This window comes from Ictidomys tridecemlineatus, chromosome 13, assembly GCF_052094955.1.
Source record: "Ictidomys tridecemlineatus isolate mIctTri1 chromosome 13, mIctTri1.hap1, whole genome shotgun sequence".
In the NCBI taxonomy this organism is placed as follows: Eukaryota; Metazoa; Chordata; class Mammalia; order Rodentia; family Sciuridae; genus Ictidomys; species Ictidomys tridecemlineatus.
The window spans coordinates 99,149,092-99,163,906 of record NC_135489.1 but is presented as its reverse complement, the minus strand read 5'-3'; the positions used below and the strand labels follow the sequence as shown (position 1 = coordinate 99,163,906).

Below are 14,815 nucleotides of genomic sequence, written 5' to 3'. Positions count from 1 at the left end.
GTGATGACAAAATAAGTATATTTCTATTTTTAAATTTTTTCCTCCTTTCTATTATTTTTTCTTAGCTTTTAAAATAATTTTTAACTTACAATTACCTCTGTTACGTGGTTTGTCTGTCTGAAATTACATCTTTCCATCAACCCTTATTTACAGAAGATTATGAAATCAGTATACCTTTCTTTTGTTGGCATTAGCATTTTCTTATCAAGTAAGTCAATTAATTTTTAAAAATATTTATTTAGATATAATTGACATGCCATGAATTATACATTGACTTATGAAAAAATATATCCATTCTCTGCAGAAATTTTATCACCCTTTGTAATCCCTTTCTCTTGCTCCTCTTTACCTTTATCCACGTGTCCCCAGCTGTCTAATAGAATTTGCTTTGTCTCTATCAATTAATTTCCATATTTTAAGATTTTATAAAAATGGAAGATAGTGTTCATTTCTGTATGTCTTTTTCACTAGCAGAGAGGTTTTTTTTTTTTTAATTCATTGATTTTGTAGCATGTCGATAGTTTCTTTACTGAGTAGTGTTTCATGATATAGATAGACATTTGGGTCGTGACCAATTCTGGGCTGTTATATAGACATTTGTGCCTAAGTGTTCATCATCTTTATATTTATGAGTCATACCCCAAGAATTAGGGTGCTTCTGGCTTCCTCCTGTTATTGGTGTTAATCTGAGTGAAGACAGTATGTTATCCTGTGGGATTATGAGACAGTTCAGGTTCTCTGCACAGTCACCCAGAGCTCCTTAAATTTTAATCCACTTATAAGTCACCTGAGGGTCTTGTTAAAATGCAGATCATGGTTCAGCAGGTCTGAAGTGGGACTGAGTTCTACATTTTTAAGAAGTGTACAGGAGTTGCCAGTGCCACTCTTTGGGTAGCAAGGGAAAATAGAACTCAAGAGGTACTGAAGCAGAAGTTTGTGCATATGTATTTTTTCTGGCTAGGTCAAAGTTAACTACGTACAGTGTTTTTATTTATTTATGTGTGTGTGTGTGTGTATGTATATATTTTATCAGAAATAGATGTAACTACATTTGCCATGTCAAGAAACATTTTAAAAAATGCTAGGAGTTGGAGCCACAGGTAAAGTTATTATATTACTCAGTTACATTACTGAATAATAACTGTCAAGATAAGTGGAAATGTGTGGTGACTTAACCCTACCCTGGCCTCTCATCTCTGCATTTTCCCCAGAGAGGCTTTCCTTTTTGGGAATTTTGGTAGGGGGAGATGCTCTGGCCTTGACCTTTCCTACTTTGGAGGCCTATACTGGGACACTGACACAGTTCTCTTGTTGGGGATACCCAGAGAAAACTCAAGGCAGAACTCTATTAGTCAGCTGACTGGTGCTTTGTATCCAGTTTCCCATGTCCCCCAGTTGGACCCGGTGAACGGAGATTTTGATCTTAGTACCTACAGAGCCAGTGTACTGGTCACTTCCCACAGTCTCAGCATTTCCCTGTTCTCAGGGCAGATGTCCTTAGAGGAGGGCGGAAAGATGGCATATGATGTGGATGCTTTTCAGGGGCTCTGGGTCTGGGCTGTGAGAGGTAGTGACAGGCAGTAATGGGGAAGAGCGCCACTATCTGTGCTCAAGTTTTAGTCATGCCAGGAGAGTAACAGCAGCTCCCCTGTGCCTTGGTGGCCTCATCTGCAAACTGAAGGTCTTTGTTCTTACATCATAAAGCTGATGAGAGTTTTAAATAAACTTTAAACTTTATTTGTAAAGTTTTTAGGACAGTGGCCACAACATAGTAGGCACTTTATATGTATTTGGTAGATTAAAAGGTACATACATAGAAAAGAAGGGGAAAGTAGGTGGGTCAGGGATAGGCTTAGAGAAATTAAGCAATATTTCTCCTGTCTCCCAGTTGTCTCAGTGACAGATTGACTGAAATTCAGCATCTGAACTCCCCACTCATGGCTGCATTCTGCTGCTTGCTGCCTGGCGTTTATGTTGATGACCCAGTGACTGAGTTTAGACTTTGACAGTTTCCTCATTTGTTAGCAACGTAAAGTGCGCATGAGCTTACAGTACCAACTTAACCACTGTTGAACTCCCATCCAGGACTCCATCTTTGATGTTCCAGCTTGGCTATTGTCAGTAATAAAGCAGTGGATCTCATTGTAGCTATATTATCAACACTCACTTATAGGAAAGAATGGGTTCTTTTCAATAGCTGAATTGCTTTTTAAAAAAATTATAAGAAATTACCATTTATGTCATATTGCATGGTTTTATAAACATTGTATCAGGTTTTTCTGTAGATGCTGAGGGAAACAGGGTGCAGTGACACAGGCCTGTAATCCCAGTGGCTCAGGAGGCTGAGACAGGAGGATGGCGAGTTCAAAGCCAGCCTCAGCAAAAGTGAGGCACTATGCAACTCAGTGAGACCCTTCTAAATAAAATACAAAATAGGGCTGGGGAATGTGTCTTAGTGGTTGGTGCCTCTTAGTTCAATCCCTGTACCAAACTAAACCAAACCAAACCAAACCAAAAAACCCCAAATCACCAAACAAACAACAACAACAACAAAAACACAAAGATGCTGAGGAAGTAATGTCTTTTTGTGGTATTATCTTAATGTATTGCTTTTTCCAACTCTACTTTTATAAACTTTACTTATAGCTATGCTATTATGAATTAAGGAAAATACCTTTTGCCTTAATCACTCTGCGTAAAATCTGAAGTACTGTGGCCAGGTCCTCATCTTGTTCCTGTGCCTGATCATGGTATCCTGCAGCAATAGCAGGATAGAGGCTGGCCCCATGCCATTTTGCCCTTGTTCCTCTGGTTTTTATTAAAAGCAGGAGTAATTATTTTATCATACTGTTACTAGGCATTTTTCTCCAATTTTCTTAGTAAAAAAAGTAAGTTTATTTTCTTTTTCTGTGTGTATCAATACAGCCTGGAGATACTATGTTGAGCCAGTATATACAATGCATGTAGAAGGGAATGCTGTTCTTTAGCAGTTTGTTATTAACATAAGGGTACCCTCTTGTAAGGAATAGCTTACCTCTTGTAAGCTGCTGTTCAGCTGTTTTTCATCACAACAGTTTGTTGAGTTTCTCCACTTTATTTGTATTTTAACCTAGTGCTAGAACAACAGTGTTATAAAAACTCTTCCTTTTGGCTTTTGCTCTAAGGTCCGTGGCACCTGGGACGTCTCCCTCTTGTAACTCCTGTCTCCTACCTGCCTAGCCCTCTCCTCTGGTGTGCATGTCAGTACCCAGGCTGCTTCTTTGGCAGTGACCCTGGTATGAGCCTGTAGGAGAACTGAGGTACAGCCAGCCCACAAGCTTTGCTCAGGGATTTGTGTTGTGTTGTTTTTCTGATTTCCTTAAAACTTGATTGGAATGGGAGAATGTACTTTAAACTAGAGATAAAGTTTTAGCTGAACTTAAAGGATAATTAGTAATTTATTATGGTTTTTAGTTGTTTTTATTTTATTTCTATCTTTGAAAGATTTCACTATTTGGAGTTTCCACATAATTTATGGGCATTCCTGTTGAAATACTTGGATTTCTCTGTTTTACACAACAACACTAGTCTTCAGGCAAAACCCAAATTTAAAAATCACATGACTGACACTGTCATTTCTCCTTAATCAGATTGTTTGTGTTTTTATAGAGCCTTGTAAAGAAGCGACATTATTTATTACATCTCCTTAAGAGTTGAAAGTTTTCGCCCTGCTCTCATTCTGGTTGCCCTTGGAGATGGTGGCCTGGAGGCTGCTGAAGGGTACCAGAGGCCTGCCTTACTGCTCTTTAAATAGTTAAACTCTGTAATTGTGTGCTTTAATTATATTTTTAGGAGAATTTCAAAGCATTATTATCTTCTATGTCATACCTGGCTCATTTCCTGATACTGCACTCAAAATAGTGTCTGATGCTGATGGTTGGATAACGCATTGAGTCATCATTGCATCCTGTTGCTGTGGGAATAGCTTGTGCCCACTGGATTTGCAGTTCCTGTTTCATTCCTTTGTACTCATGTACAACTGCCATTATGATATTCCTTCAGCTCTTTAAACTGATATCTGCCTTTCTAAAGGTGGGCTTTATTCTTTCCCCTGTGTTTATATAAGATGTAAAAACAGGCATGTCAGATAACTGTGAAAGTGGCATTCCCTTTGAGATGATGCAGATTTTCCTGAAAAACAGGACAAATGTCTTGGACTGGGGGCGGGGAACAAGAATTATATATAGTTTTAAATTTATCAAGATGTGAAATAGCTAATATGGAATAATAAGTAAGCTATTTTACCTAAATAATTTTTGAGTAGGAAAATTTTATAGACAGCTTTCCACAATGCTAAAATATTAATTTTGAAAATCTCAAGTAGTTAACCTTTTCAGTGATTGGAAGATGCTGTGATTCCTCCTCCTCTCCTTGTTCTTCCTCTTTCTTTTTCTTATTACCTTTCTGGTTCCCTCATTTCCTTTGTCCTTTCCTCCCTTCTGTTCTATCAGCCCTTTTTATTTTTTATTTTGAGATAAGACCTTGCTAAGTCCCCCAGGCTGGCATCCATCCTGCGACCTCCTGCCCCACTCAGCCTCTGGAGTTACTGGCATTAGAGTCTCTCTCATACCACGCCTCCACCCCCACCTTTTTCTGGTACGAGGACCCCAAATTTCTTGTCATTTTGCATTATATATTTCTTATAAATCGTAATCTTAATTTTTTTTATCCTTCATGAGAAACTTAGTTTCTCAAATTGTTAACTATCAAATTTAAAAATGATTTTTATTAATTCCAAAAGTATTAAATATTGGGGAAAAGGTTATATTCTCTGACATCAGAGTCAAGAGCACCTGGTCAGGAGCTGATTGATTTGAGCCCCTCCCAGGTCAGCCCCTCCACATTTTCTTTACTTCTCATGTCCAGAGGCTGAGTGATCAGCTTGACCTTCAGCTCCTTTCCCCTCCCTAACGATTTGAGGGGCTGGGGCTGAAAGTTCCAGCCATCTAATCCTGGCTTGGTCTTTTCTGTGATCAGCTCTCATGCTGAAGCTTTTCATCAGTTATCTTGCTGGCATACAAAGTATAGTCTTATCACTCCAAAGATTCCAATGGTTCTAGGAGCTGTGTGTTTAGAAACAGGTAGGGTGAGCAGATGCATATTCATTCCAGTGTCACTTTTCCAGAAGCTTCTTTCTTCATGAGTTCCTTCCCGACTTACCAGTGCATGGCATTCCATGCTTTAGAGAGAGAGCATTCATTCTCTACTGAGACACTCTCCAGCTTGGGAACACTTTGGGGTTTTTATTTCTGAAGCTCCCTGTGACTGCATAAGTTCATATTGTTTTTTAAGGTATTAAAAACAAAAGAATTAACAATTATAGAAAGGAGATAAAATACCAAGTTTAAAGTAGTGGATGGGGAACAGGCAGTGAAAAACTTGGAGGTATATCCCAGTTTAAGAATGTGATTGAGTAGCCTTGATTTGACATCAGGTCTTTGTTTCAGATGGGCAGTGCAGTAGGGGATGGTTTGACAGAGAAGGGTGCCCAGGGTATCATGGAAACAAAGGGAGGGATATTTGAGTAGTGCTTTGAAAGACATGTAAGAACGTAAGGACTAGCTAGGTATTCTAGATGGAGGTGCAACTCTTGCATAGGTGTGGATTCTTGAATGGGTGTAACTTCTAGAGGTGCTTCTGTTAGCTTGGGGTTGGAACACAGAGTATCTGTCTGAGGCTGGAGAAAAGATGAATAGGTAGACAATAGGTGCCTCTTGTGCTATGCTTACAGTTTACTTCATTTTATCTCAGAGATGGAATTAATAATTGTACAGTTTTAGACAGGGGGAAAAGCCCTGTAGAAATGTGGAATATCCATCAGAGGGTTAGGTAAAGAAATTCATTTTGAGGCTTCCTACTGGTGAGGAACTCTAACAGAACAGGGAGGGGACCTTGAAGATCAGCAAGCTGTTAGAAGACTCAAAACAGCTGGGCATATGGGCATTGAAAAGGAATCCAGGATGGCTTCTTGGATGACTTGGTGAGTGGATCTGCTCCTAACTGAGTTAGAATCTAGAAGTATTGAAGAGTTGTCGTGGACATGAAAAAGTGTTTAAGTGGAGATGTCCAGTAGGCAGGTGGCTATACAGACACAGTATAGGAAGAAATTTGAGTTTGAGGTAGAGGAGTGTGTACTTCTTGGTATTACAGATAATAAAAGCTGGGTGGGAATGAGAACTCTCGAGTAAAGCTTATACTGAGAAGGTACAAGACTGAGAAATAACCAGGAAGGAGGTGGGATCCAGCAGGCAAATGGAGAAGGTAATTCAAGGAGACAGTAATCAGGATTACTCTGATCTTAAAGGCTGTATGTTTAATGGGGACTGAAGATTGTACACTGGTTGTGGGACCTGGAGCAAACATCTTGGGGGCTTGGAGGTGTATGGGTATGGGTGACATGGACTTACTCTACTCTGCCCAGAAACTAGTTTGTAAAGGGAGATGAGCCCAAGGTAGGGCCTCAGGAAAGGTTTTGATGGGAGGGACATGAGATTGGAGAGGTTGAAGATTGAGGGAACTGCAAATAGATAAGCTCTGTAACCAGGTTCTTAGGAAGGAGGAAGTGTCATGAGCAAGTGACAAAGTCATTCTGTTTCATTTGTAGGAGCTTAAGATGACTTTGGGGAACCATTGAGATTAAGTTGCCATTTAATCACTTTATTGATTTTTTTCTTTTAAAGTTAAAATTCACTAGATACTGTTTGTACATTAAACTCATTTCCTGATTGTCAACACTGATAGATCTTTCTTTCCCCCAACTCATTTCCTGATTGTCGACACTGATCAATCTTTCTTTCCCCTGCTAAGGGTGCTAGAAAAGAACATTAGGTGTCTTCCCTGTGCAAAAGCCCTGTGCATCTCTGCTCTTGCTAGAGTGTTCTGTCTTGGGTGGCAGCTGCACATGTGTGCTCTTTCTCTGCCTTTTCAGACTTTAGTCTCAGAGTAAGACTGGAAAATTTCTTGATGTGCGAATGGGTGAGATTCAGCATACTTCAAGTTTGGGGATTTTTTTTTTTTTTTGTATTGTGGATTGATCATTGAGCATTGGCACATGTTAGGCAAGTGCTCTAACTGCTCAGTTACATCCCCAGTCCACAAATTCATGTTTTTGTTTTTGTTTTTTGGTACTGAGACTTGAACTCAGGGGCGCTTGAGCACTGATCCATGTCCCCAGCCCTAATTTGTATTTTATTTAGAGACAGAGTCTCACTGAATTGCTTAGTACCTTGCTTTTGCTGAGGCTGGCTTTGAACTTGCGATCCTCCTGTCTCAGCCTCCTGAGCTGCTGGGATTACAGGCGTCCACCACTGCACTGGGCAAATTCATATGTTTCTGAAGAAATAAAATGATTTGCCTCTCTTGGGGACTTTCATCTGTTAGCATACTAATGAAAGAGAGAGCTTTTAGGGACTAATGCCTCCCCACCTTATTTTGTGGTCCAGTGGTTAAACCTAGGGCTTTGCACATGTTGGTCAAGCATTCTACCACTGTGCTACATGGGATGGCATCTTTTAAAAACCTGCATTCTCTTTATATAATAAGATTAGCCAGCCTAACTTCATATTCCCATAGTCAGAAATAAAACTAATAGAAATTTTTCTGATTTACAGAGTAATCAATGAATATAACCAGTCATTTTTTGACAAGTTATAGAAGTAAAATGTCCCCCACTCCCAGCACTGGGGATAGAAGCCAGGGGTACTGTGCCATGAGCTATCTCTATATCCTCAGCTCTTTTTTATTTTTTATCTCGATAAGGGGTCGCACTAAGTTGCCAGGCTGGCCTTGAAATTGTGATCCTCTTGCCTCAGCTCCCGAGTTGTTGGGATTATAGGCATCTGCCACTATGCCTAGCCAAATCTCTTTATTGTAATTTACAAAAATCTCTATACAATAATATTCTTTCTCTAGACTCCAGAAGTGTAGTTTAGAGTTCTGTGAATGGTGGCTTTTTCCCAGTCATGCCTCTGGGCAAGCTTCCAAAGTCTCCTCCCCAGGAGGTGTGAGTTTGGGTGGAGCCCATTGAGCACCTGTCACTAAATAGTGGAGCTGCCACAGCAACTGGTTGGGCTTCTTCTTTCTTGTAGGGCATATATCATTTCTTTAAATGAGGTTGTCATTCTTAGCCTCAAAGTAGCCCTTAAATGATCACGAATTTGAGTTATGCGTGTCATTTCACCTTGAAATTTTTATGAACCAAACAACTTGTAAAAGACTATACTATAAAAAGTCATAGAACTATTAATTTGACCAAAAGCATTTATGAAAAATTCATTGAGGTAGGAAGGTTTAAAGATGATTATTGTATATTCAAGTGGTGGAACACTATGCAATCATTAGATAAAAGTTTTTGAAGAATAATGATGGAGATGTAAATGGTTTGCTAAAGGTAAAATGGATATAGAGTCTGTATACAATATCCCATTTAAAAATGTATTCACACACACAAAAAATGGAATTACATAGTGAGATAATGAACTAATTGAAGAAGCATGACCTTTGTCATCCTGTTTCAGCTAATCTTCCAGTGCCGACGATTGCAGCAATAGATGGCCTTGCGCTAGGTGGTGGTCTTGAATTGGCTCTGGCCTGTGATATACGAGTAGCAGGTAGGTGAGAATTGATCCTATTAAAAATGTAATGTTCAAAAATGGGTTTTGTATTTACTTTTGAGTTAATTCCAGTATTTTGTTCTGGTCCTGTTTTTGAGTGAGACATTTTAAAAGTCACCTGTTGGGCCTCATGGTGCATTTAGAACCCCACTGAAGAAAGGGGACTTCTGATGTCTCTTGCTGTTTTATGGCAGTAGGAAGAGATGCTAGTATTTAGGTCAGACAGATGTGAGTTTGAACTGTAGGTCTTGTCCTTTTCAGATGAGCCCCCCCAACCCCTTAAATGGGGAAACCACTGTGGGAGTGCTTAGACCAAGTACTTAATAACTCTTAAGTGCAGTAATAATAACATAATCCCTTGCAATTCATTCTATTCCTAAGTGGTTTTCTGAGTATGTAGAGATGGTTATGAAAATAATGAAGACAATTAGTTGACCAGTTACTGAGTGCTGCCCAGGTGCCTGGTACACACTTGACATATATTTAGTCACTCAGTGTGCCTAGCAACCCTGCAAGCACAGAGCTTTGGTGCAGGAAGACGCTGGGAACAGAAAGAGGGGGAAGTAACAAGGCCAAAGGGGTGACTGAACTGGAATCACAGGCCACAGTTCTGTTACCCCCCTGGAGTAAGTGTGAATACCAATCTTCTGTGTTGATGTTTCTGGACAATGTCTTCCAGAGAGTTTCAGCTCTAGCTGTTCCATGGGCTCTAGGACTGATCAGACAGCAGACAGCAGTCATTATTCTTCCTTTGGCTCCCATTGTCACCTGATATGGCTGCATATTAAAAGTAGAGTCAATATAATTCATTTAAATAATTTGGATTGTGTCTTGAGACTAGTGGTTGCTTGTCCTTATATATGTTTTCCTCCTTTCTACTTTAAGTCCCTATTTATTCTTTTAATGATGAAATCAGTTATTGTTTTATGGTGCTAGAGATCAGTTTGCTTTTCAATTGACAAGCTAAGGTATCTGGAATCCATTTTGAAAGAATGCAGGCTCTTGTAATGAGGATGTGAAAAATAGTCTAAGTACATTTGAATATGCACATTAAGAAATGATGAAGATGTTGTAAGGTACTTGTGAAAACAAACATAAAAAAAAGGAATGCTTCTCAACTGTCAAACAGTAAAACTCTTTGTTGAAATAACTAGAGACAGGCAGCTAAAGCATTTGTGCTTGTCAGACATAGTCTCTCTCCTGATCCTGAATAATTACTGAGATCCAAGCCTTCAAATGTGACTTGGTAGTATTAACTCTAATAATATAGTTACTCTTGTCTTTTACCATCAAAAACGAATTCACTGCCAAGCAGTTTTTAACAGAAAATGTTGTGTTACTCTCCTTATATATAAGTAATTTAGAGTATTTTCTTGTTTCTCTAAGTATCTTTTGAAGTGATTAAAAAAAAGTGACACCAGTTAAATTAGTAAACAGTGTTTTAATGTATCTTAGTTTACTAACTCTTTCAAGTTGTGGTTTTTAATGCTATGATGTGTATGTTTCTTAATTTTCTTTTTTATTTTTAGCTTCCTCTGCAAAAATGGGCCTGGTTGAAACAAAGTTGGCAATTATTCCTGGTGGAGGTATGAGTTGTTCACTCCTGTCTCTCAGTATTCTTACTGTGTTCCCAGTTACAGTGTCTAAGGCAAAATTCTGTTCATGGAAAAGGCAGAGGAGGCTACTGTATTGTTGGCTATTTTAGTGAAATCCCTATTCAAAATATGCTCCTTTTTAGCTGCAGATGGTGGTCATATACTGGCTATTACTTTCTTTTTGTGCTGTTTTCTTTGCTTTTCTATGTTATTTTAAGTTTTCAATTATTGTACAGTCCACATTGATATCACTGCTTGGATCTCTTTTGTTAAAGGACTACCTGGCAGTTTTGAAACTTTTTTTTTTTTTTTTTTTTTTAGTATTTTTTGGATGTCGATGGGCCTTTATTTAGTTCATTTATTTATATGTGGTGCTGAGAATTGAACCCAGTGCCTCACACATGCTAGGCAAGTGCTCTACCACTGAGCCACAACCCCAGCTCCAGTTTTGAAACTTTTATTCATGCATTTAAATGTGTGTGCCCTAACTGAGAGCTTCCTGCACACAGTCAGACCCTGAGTAGAAGAGGAGAGATGGCTTCTCTGTTGGTCATCTTTGTATCACTGGGACAAAATACCTGTGGTAGACCATGTAGGAGGAGGACAGGTTTACCTTGGCTCATGGTTTTGGAAGTTTCAGTCCATGGTTGGTTCCATTGCTTTTGGACCTGTGGTGAGAAATTACATGGCAGCTGGAAGGCAAAGAGGGAAAAAGGGGCCTAAGTTCCAAAACTACCTTTAATGGCATGCCCACAGTGACCCCGCTTCCTCCTACCAGGCCTCACCAGCCAAGAAAACAAAGCTGGGGCCAGGCCTTGAATACATGGGCCTTTAGGGAACATTTCAGATCCAAATGAGCATCTTCCCAGGCTTTGGGCCATATTTTTTGTTTTTGAACAGCAGGACAAAGGTTGGGGTTCATGGATAGCCTGAATTTGGAGCTGAAGAGGTTTTGTTTCTTCTGTTCCCATGAGGAACATAGATGAGCTGCTGCTTTTGTGAGTGTCATAAAAGAAAGCACCATTTCAACATTGACAGTGAAATTTTGCATCATTTATAAATCTGAATTTTTTGCTATTGTGATTTAGAGAATTTGGAGATATTCCCATTTTATGATGTCCTTCTTTGAAACAGTTGTCTTCACTTAAGGATGTGTATGGTATAGTAACCTTCCTTGGTCACTTTCACACGTAAATGACAGCTTATCAGTGTTATGGATGAAATAACTGTACGGTGTAAAAATTAAATACAGTGTTGAAGATGACAGATGTCTGCAGATGAATAGGTTTAAATTGTATGTTTAAAGAGTATGTGTCCTGGCTAGGGTAAAGAATTAAAACATAAGGTAGGTAGAAATTTAAACTTAAGTTATAGTGAAATTGAAGACTACTCAGTTCATGCACGAGAGTATTCTATTTTGGTCATCCACAAAAATGCTATTTTTTAAGCCCAAAGCATTTAATATCTATCTGTTCTACCATGCCTACCTTGTCCATAGTAACTAATGAAAACACTAGAGAAGGGTTTGTAAGAGAATTAATCTATTTGAAAAAAATTACCAGGTAACTAATTGTGAAATAAAATGAAATGGAGAAAAAGTGTGACATTGCACATTTTGGAATTTCTTTTAAGAAATAAACATTTAGGGGTAATTAGGATATAACTAATCCTAGAGAGATAGTGGCTTGCATGGTGCATCCTCGTTCCTCCCCACAAGCTATGGCAATCTAGGAGCCTATAAATGTGACCTTATTTGGAGAGAGGACCATTAAAGATGTAATTAAAGGGTCTCAAAATGAGCATATCCTGTATTATCTGAGGGACTCTAAGGTTCAATGAGAAAGTATCCTTACAAGAAAGAAAAGAGACAGGCAGAAGAGAAGATCATGTGAAGACGGGGGAATAATGCACGCATAAGCCACACAATGCCAAGGAGAGTCTGCAGCCACCAAAGTGTGGGGGAAGGCATCATGGTACAGTTTCTCCTTCAGAGTCTCCAGAGGATCCAGCCTCACAGAGACCTTGATTTTGGATTTCTGCCCTCCAAAACTGAGAGAATAAATTTCTGTTGTTAATATGTGGTATTTTTTTGTTACAGCACTCTTTGGAAACTGATACTGTCACTTTTCAATGATATTAAAGTAATACGTTTAGACAAGGATTAGTAGGTGGAGGAGATTGGAGATGGGAGGAAACTGAACTTGATAATTTGAATACTTACCATGCCTTGAAGATGAAGTGTTTTGTATTAAAACAACCAAAAGTTAAAACACTTCTATAATGAAAAAAATGGATTATACTTCAAAATCAGAATTTCTCCCAGTGTACTTAAGTCTTCAGCATTCTTTTCAAGTGGACCCATTAATTAGAATACTTTTTTTTTTTTTTTGGTAGATTTGAATGAATTTGTTCTTATGTTTTCTCATGAATGGGATTATTTTTCTAATTTTTATTAAATAAATTTTATCATAAAAATTATAGTGCTTTAATATTTTCCCATTTATTTATAATAGCTGGTTCTGGCTGGGCACAATGGCACATGTCTGTTATCCCAGTGACTCCGGAGGCTGAGGCAGGAGGATTGTGAGTTCAGAGCCAGCCTCTGCAATGGGAGGCACTAAGCAACTCAGTGAGTCTCTGTCTCTAAATAAAATACAAAAAAGGGCTGGGTATGTGGCCCAGTGGTCGAGTGCCTCTGAGTTCAATTCCTGGTACCGTGCCCCCCCACCCCCCGAAATAGCTGATTCTCTTTTTCTTTTTTTAAAAATTTATTTATTTTAATTATATATATGTATGTGTGTGTGTGTGTGTGTGTGTGTGTGTGTGTGTATATATATATGACAGTAGAATGCATTTTGATTCATTGTACTGTTATAGTTAAAGCTTCATCACAGGGTTTCATAAACTGACTTCTAGATCACTCACGTATAATCAAATCAAGCCTTTATTGAAGCACACTGGTGGCGGCTAACCAGAACATAAAGCTGTTCCCCTGATCAGCCCCACACAATTGCAAGGGCACTCCTTATAAGCCTGAAAACCGCAAAAGGGATGTTCAGGGGGTCTAGCCAATGCAAGCAAGCCGGGTTACAGAAGCGGGACAGTTCAGTCAAGAGGAGGGAAGCCTAACCAATCACAGTTAGTCCAGTCACCCCAGTTACAGAAACAGAGCCCCCTTACCCTAGTTACAGAAACAATACCCCATTAGATAGTTTTGTGTTCTTAAAGGTTTCTTTTCTTTTTTTTATTATTAGTTGTTCAAAACATTACAGAGCTCTTGACATATCATATTTCATACATTTGATTCAAGTGAGTTATGAACTCCCATTTTTACCCCGTATACAGATTGCAGATTCACATCGGTTCCACATCTCCTCCCCTCCCCTCCCATCTTCTCTCTCTACCCCATCTAAAGGTTTCTGTAGCAAAAGGAAAAGAACATATTGCTCCAGTCATGACTCCTCTACTTGGCATGGTTGTTTTATAGGATGAAGTCATAAAACAAAACGGAGTCACATTTGCTCCTACTATCACATTCCCCACTGGTTTTAGTAGGTTTGATGTCAATCTTGCACATCATTAGGCTTCAGTTTTTTTTTTTTTTTTTCCATCTTTATGTGTCTAAGGGACTGTACTGGGCTCGCAAGACCATAACTGTCCTCACCTACATTCCTGTGTATATGGTTTAGGAGGGTTTTTAAGAGGCAGGGTCCTACAGTAATACCAATCAGGAGAAGGACTAGGGGCCCAACTATGGCTGAAATGATGGTAGTCAACCAAGGGGACCATGAGAATAGGTTTTAGAACTAATTGCCTGAAGTTTCTAGTGTTTCCTCTCTTATCTTTAACCTGTTTCTCACAAGCGCCAAACTGTCCTTTATTATCCCAGAATGGTTTGCAGAGAAACTAGTTTCTCCTGGAGCCATACAAAGTCCTCCTTGTTTCAGAAAGAGACCATCTAGACCTCATCTGTTCTGTAAGACTATTTCTGTCAGAGAGTCTAGTGAAACCTCTAGTTTGGAGATTGACCTTTCTAGTTTTCCTAGATCTATATCTATTTGACGGATGAGGGACTTCCCAAACCAGCCAGGAGGGGAACTAAAATGGGGGCAGCCAGTCTATGTTGATAAATCAGTGGGGCCTGGCCTTTTAATAAGTCCAGGTGTTCTTTTCCTTTACTCCATCAAAATCGTAGGTCACATCGTGCAGAGCTATTGACAGTTGGAGATTTAGTCAAGGAGTTTGAAGTGAGACCCGGGAAGCACAATCTTTGGTGAACAGGGAGTTGTCCCACTTATAAGTTGGGTTGTGGAAGCAAGTGTCTCTTTATGGGAGATCACCCAGGGTGATCTTGGGAGCAGTTTCCCAGGTACATCTTCCTGAGCTAGACATATTGGCGAACATCTATGTTGACCGTAATTTTTTTCTCTAATATTAGGGACCTCCTACTGCTGTAAGGGAAAAGGGCGATGACCGTTCTTGCTACTTCCAGCTGAAAAGGGGCAATGTGCAGTGGATAAGCAGTTTGGAGTCCCATTTTAGAAACTGAATGGGTCAAGGAGTCCATGG

At 39.3% G+C, this 14,815-nt stretch overlaps 1 protein-coding gene across 4 annotated transcripts in view; it reads left to right on the top strand.

Annotated features, from left to right (window-relative positions):
• Auh (AU RNA binding methylglutaconyl-CoA hydratase) overlaps positions 1-14,815 on the top strand; it is a 159,105-nt gene that overhangs the window by 60,528 nt on the left and 83,762 nt on the right. For 3 of the 4 annotated variants that reach the window (XR_013430008.1, XM_078030673.1, XM_078030671.1), the window contains 2 exons: positions 8,556-8,648; positions 10,181-10,237. The exons of the other annotated variant lie outside the window; for it this stretch is intronic. Coding sequence is in view for 2 of the 3 variants with exons in the window: in XM_078030673.1 (XP_077886799.1) it covers positions 8,556-8,648; positions 10,181-10,237 (150 nt within the window). In the remaining variant the exon portion in view is untranslated. The remainder of the gene's footprint in view (positions 1-8,555; positions 8,649-10,180; positions 10,238-14,815) is intronic. 4 annotated transcript variants of the gene reach the window in all.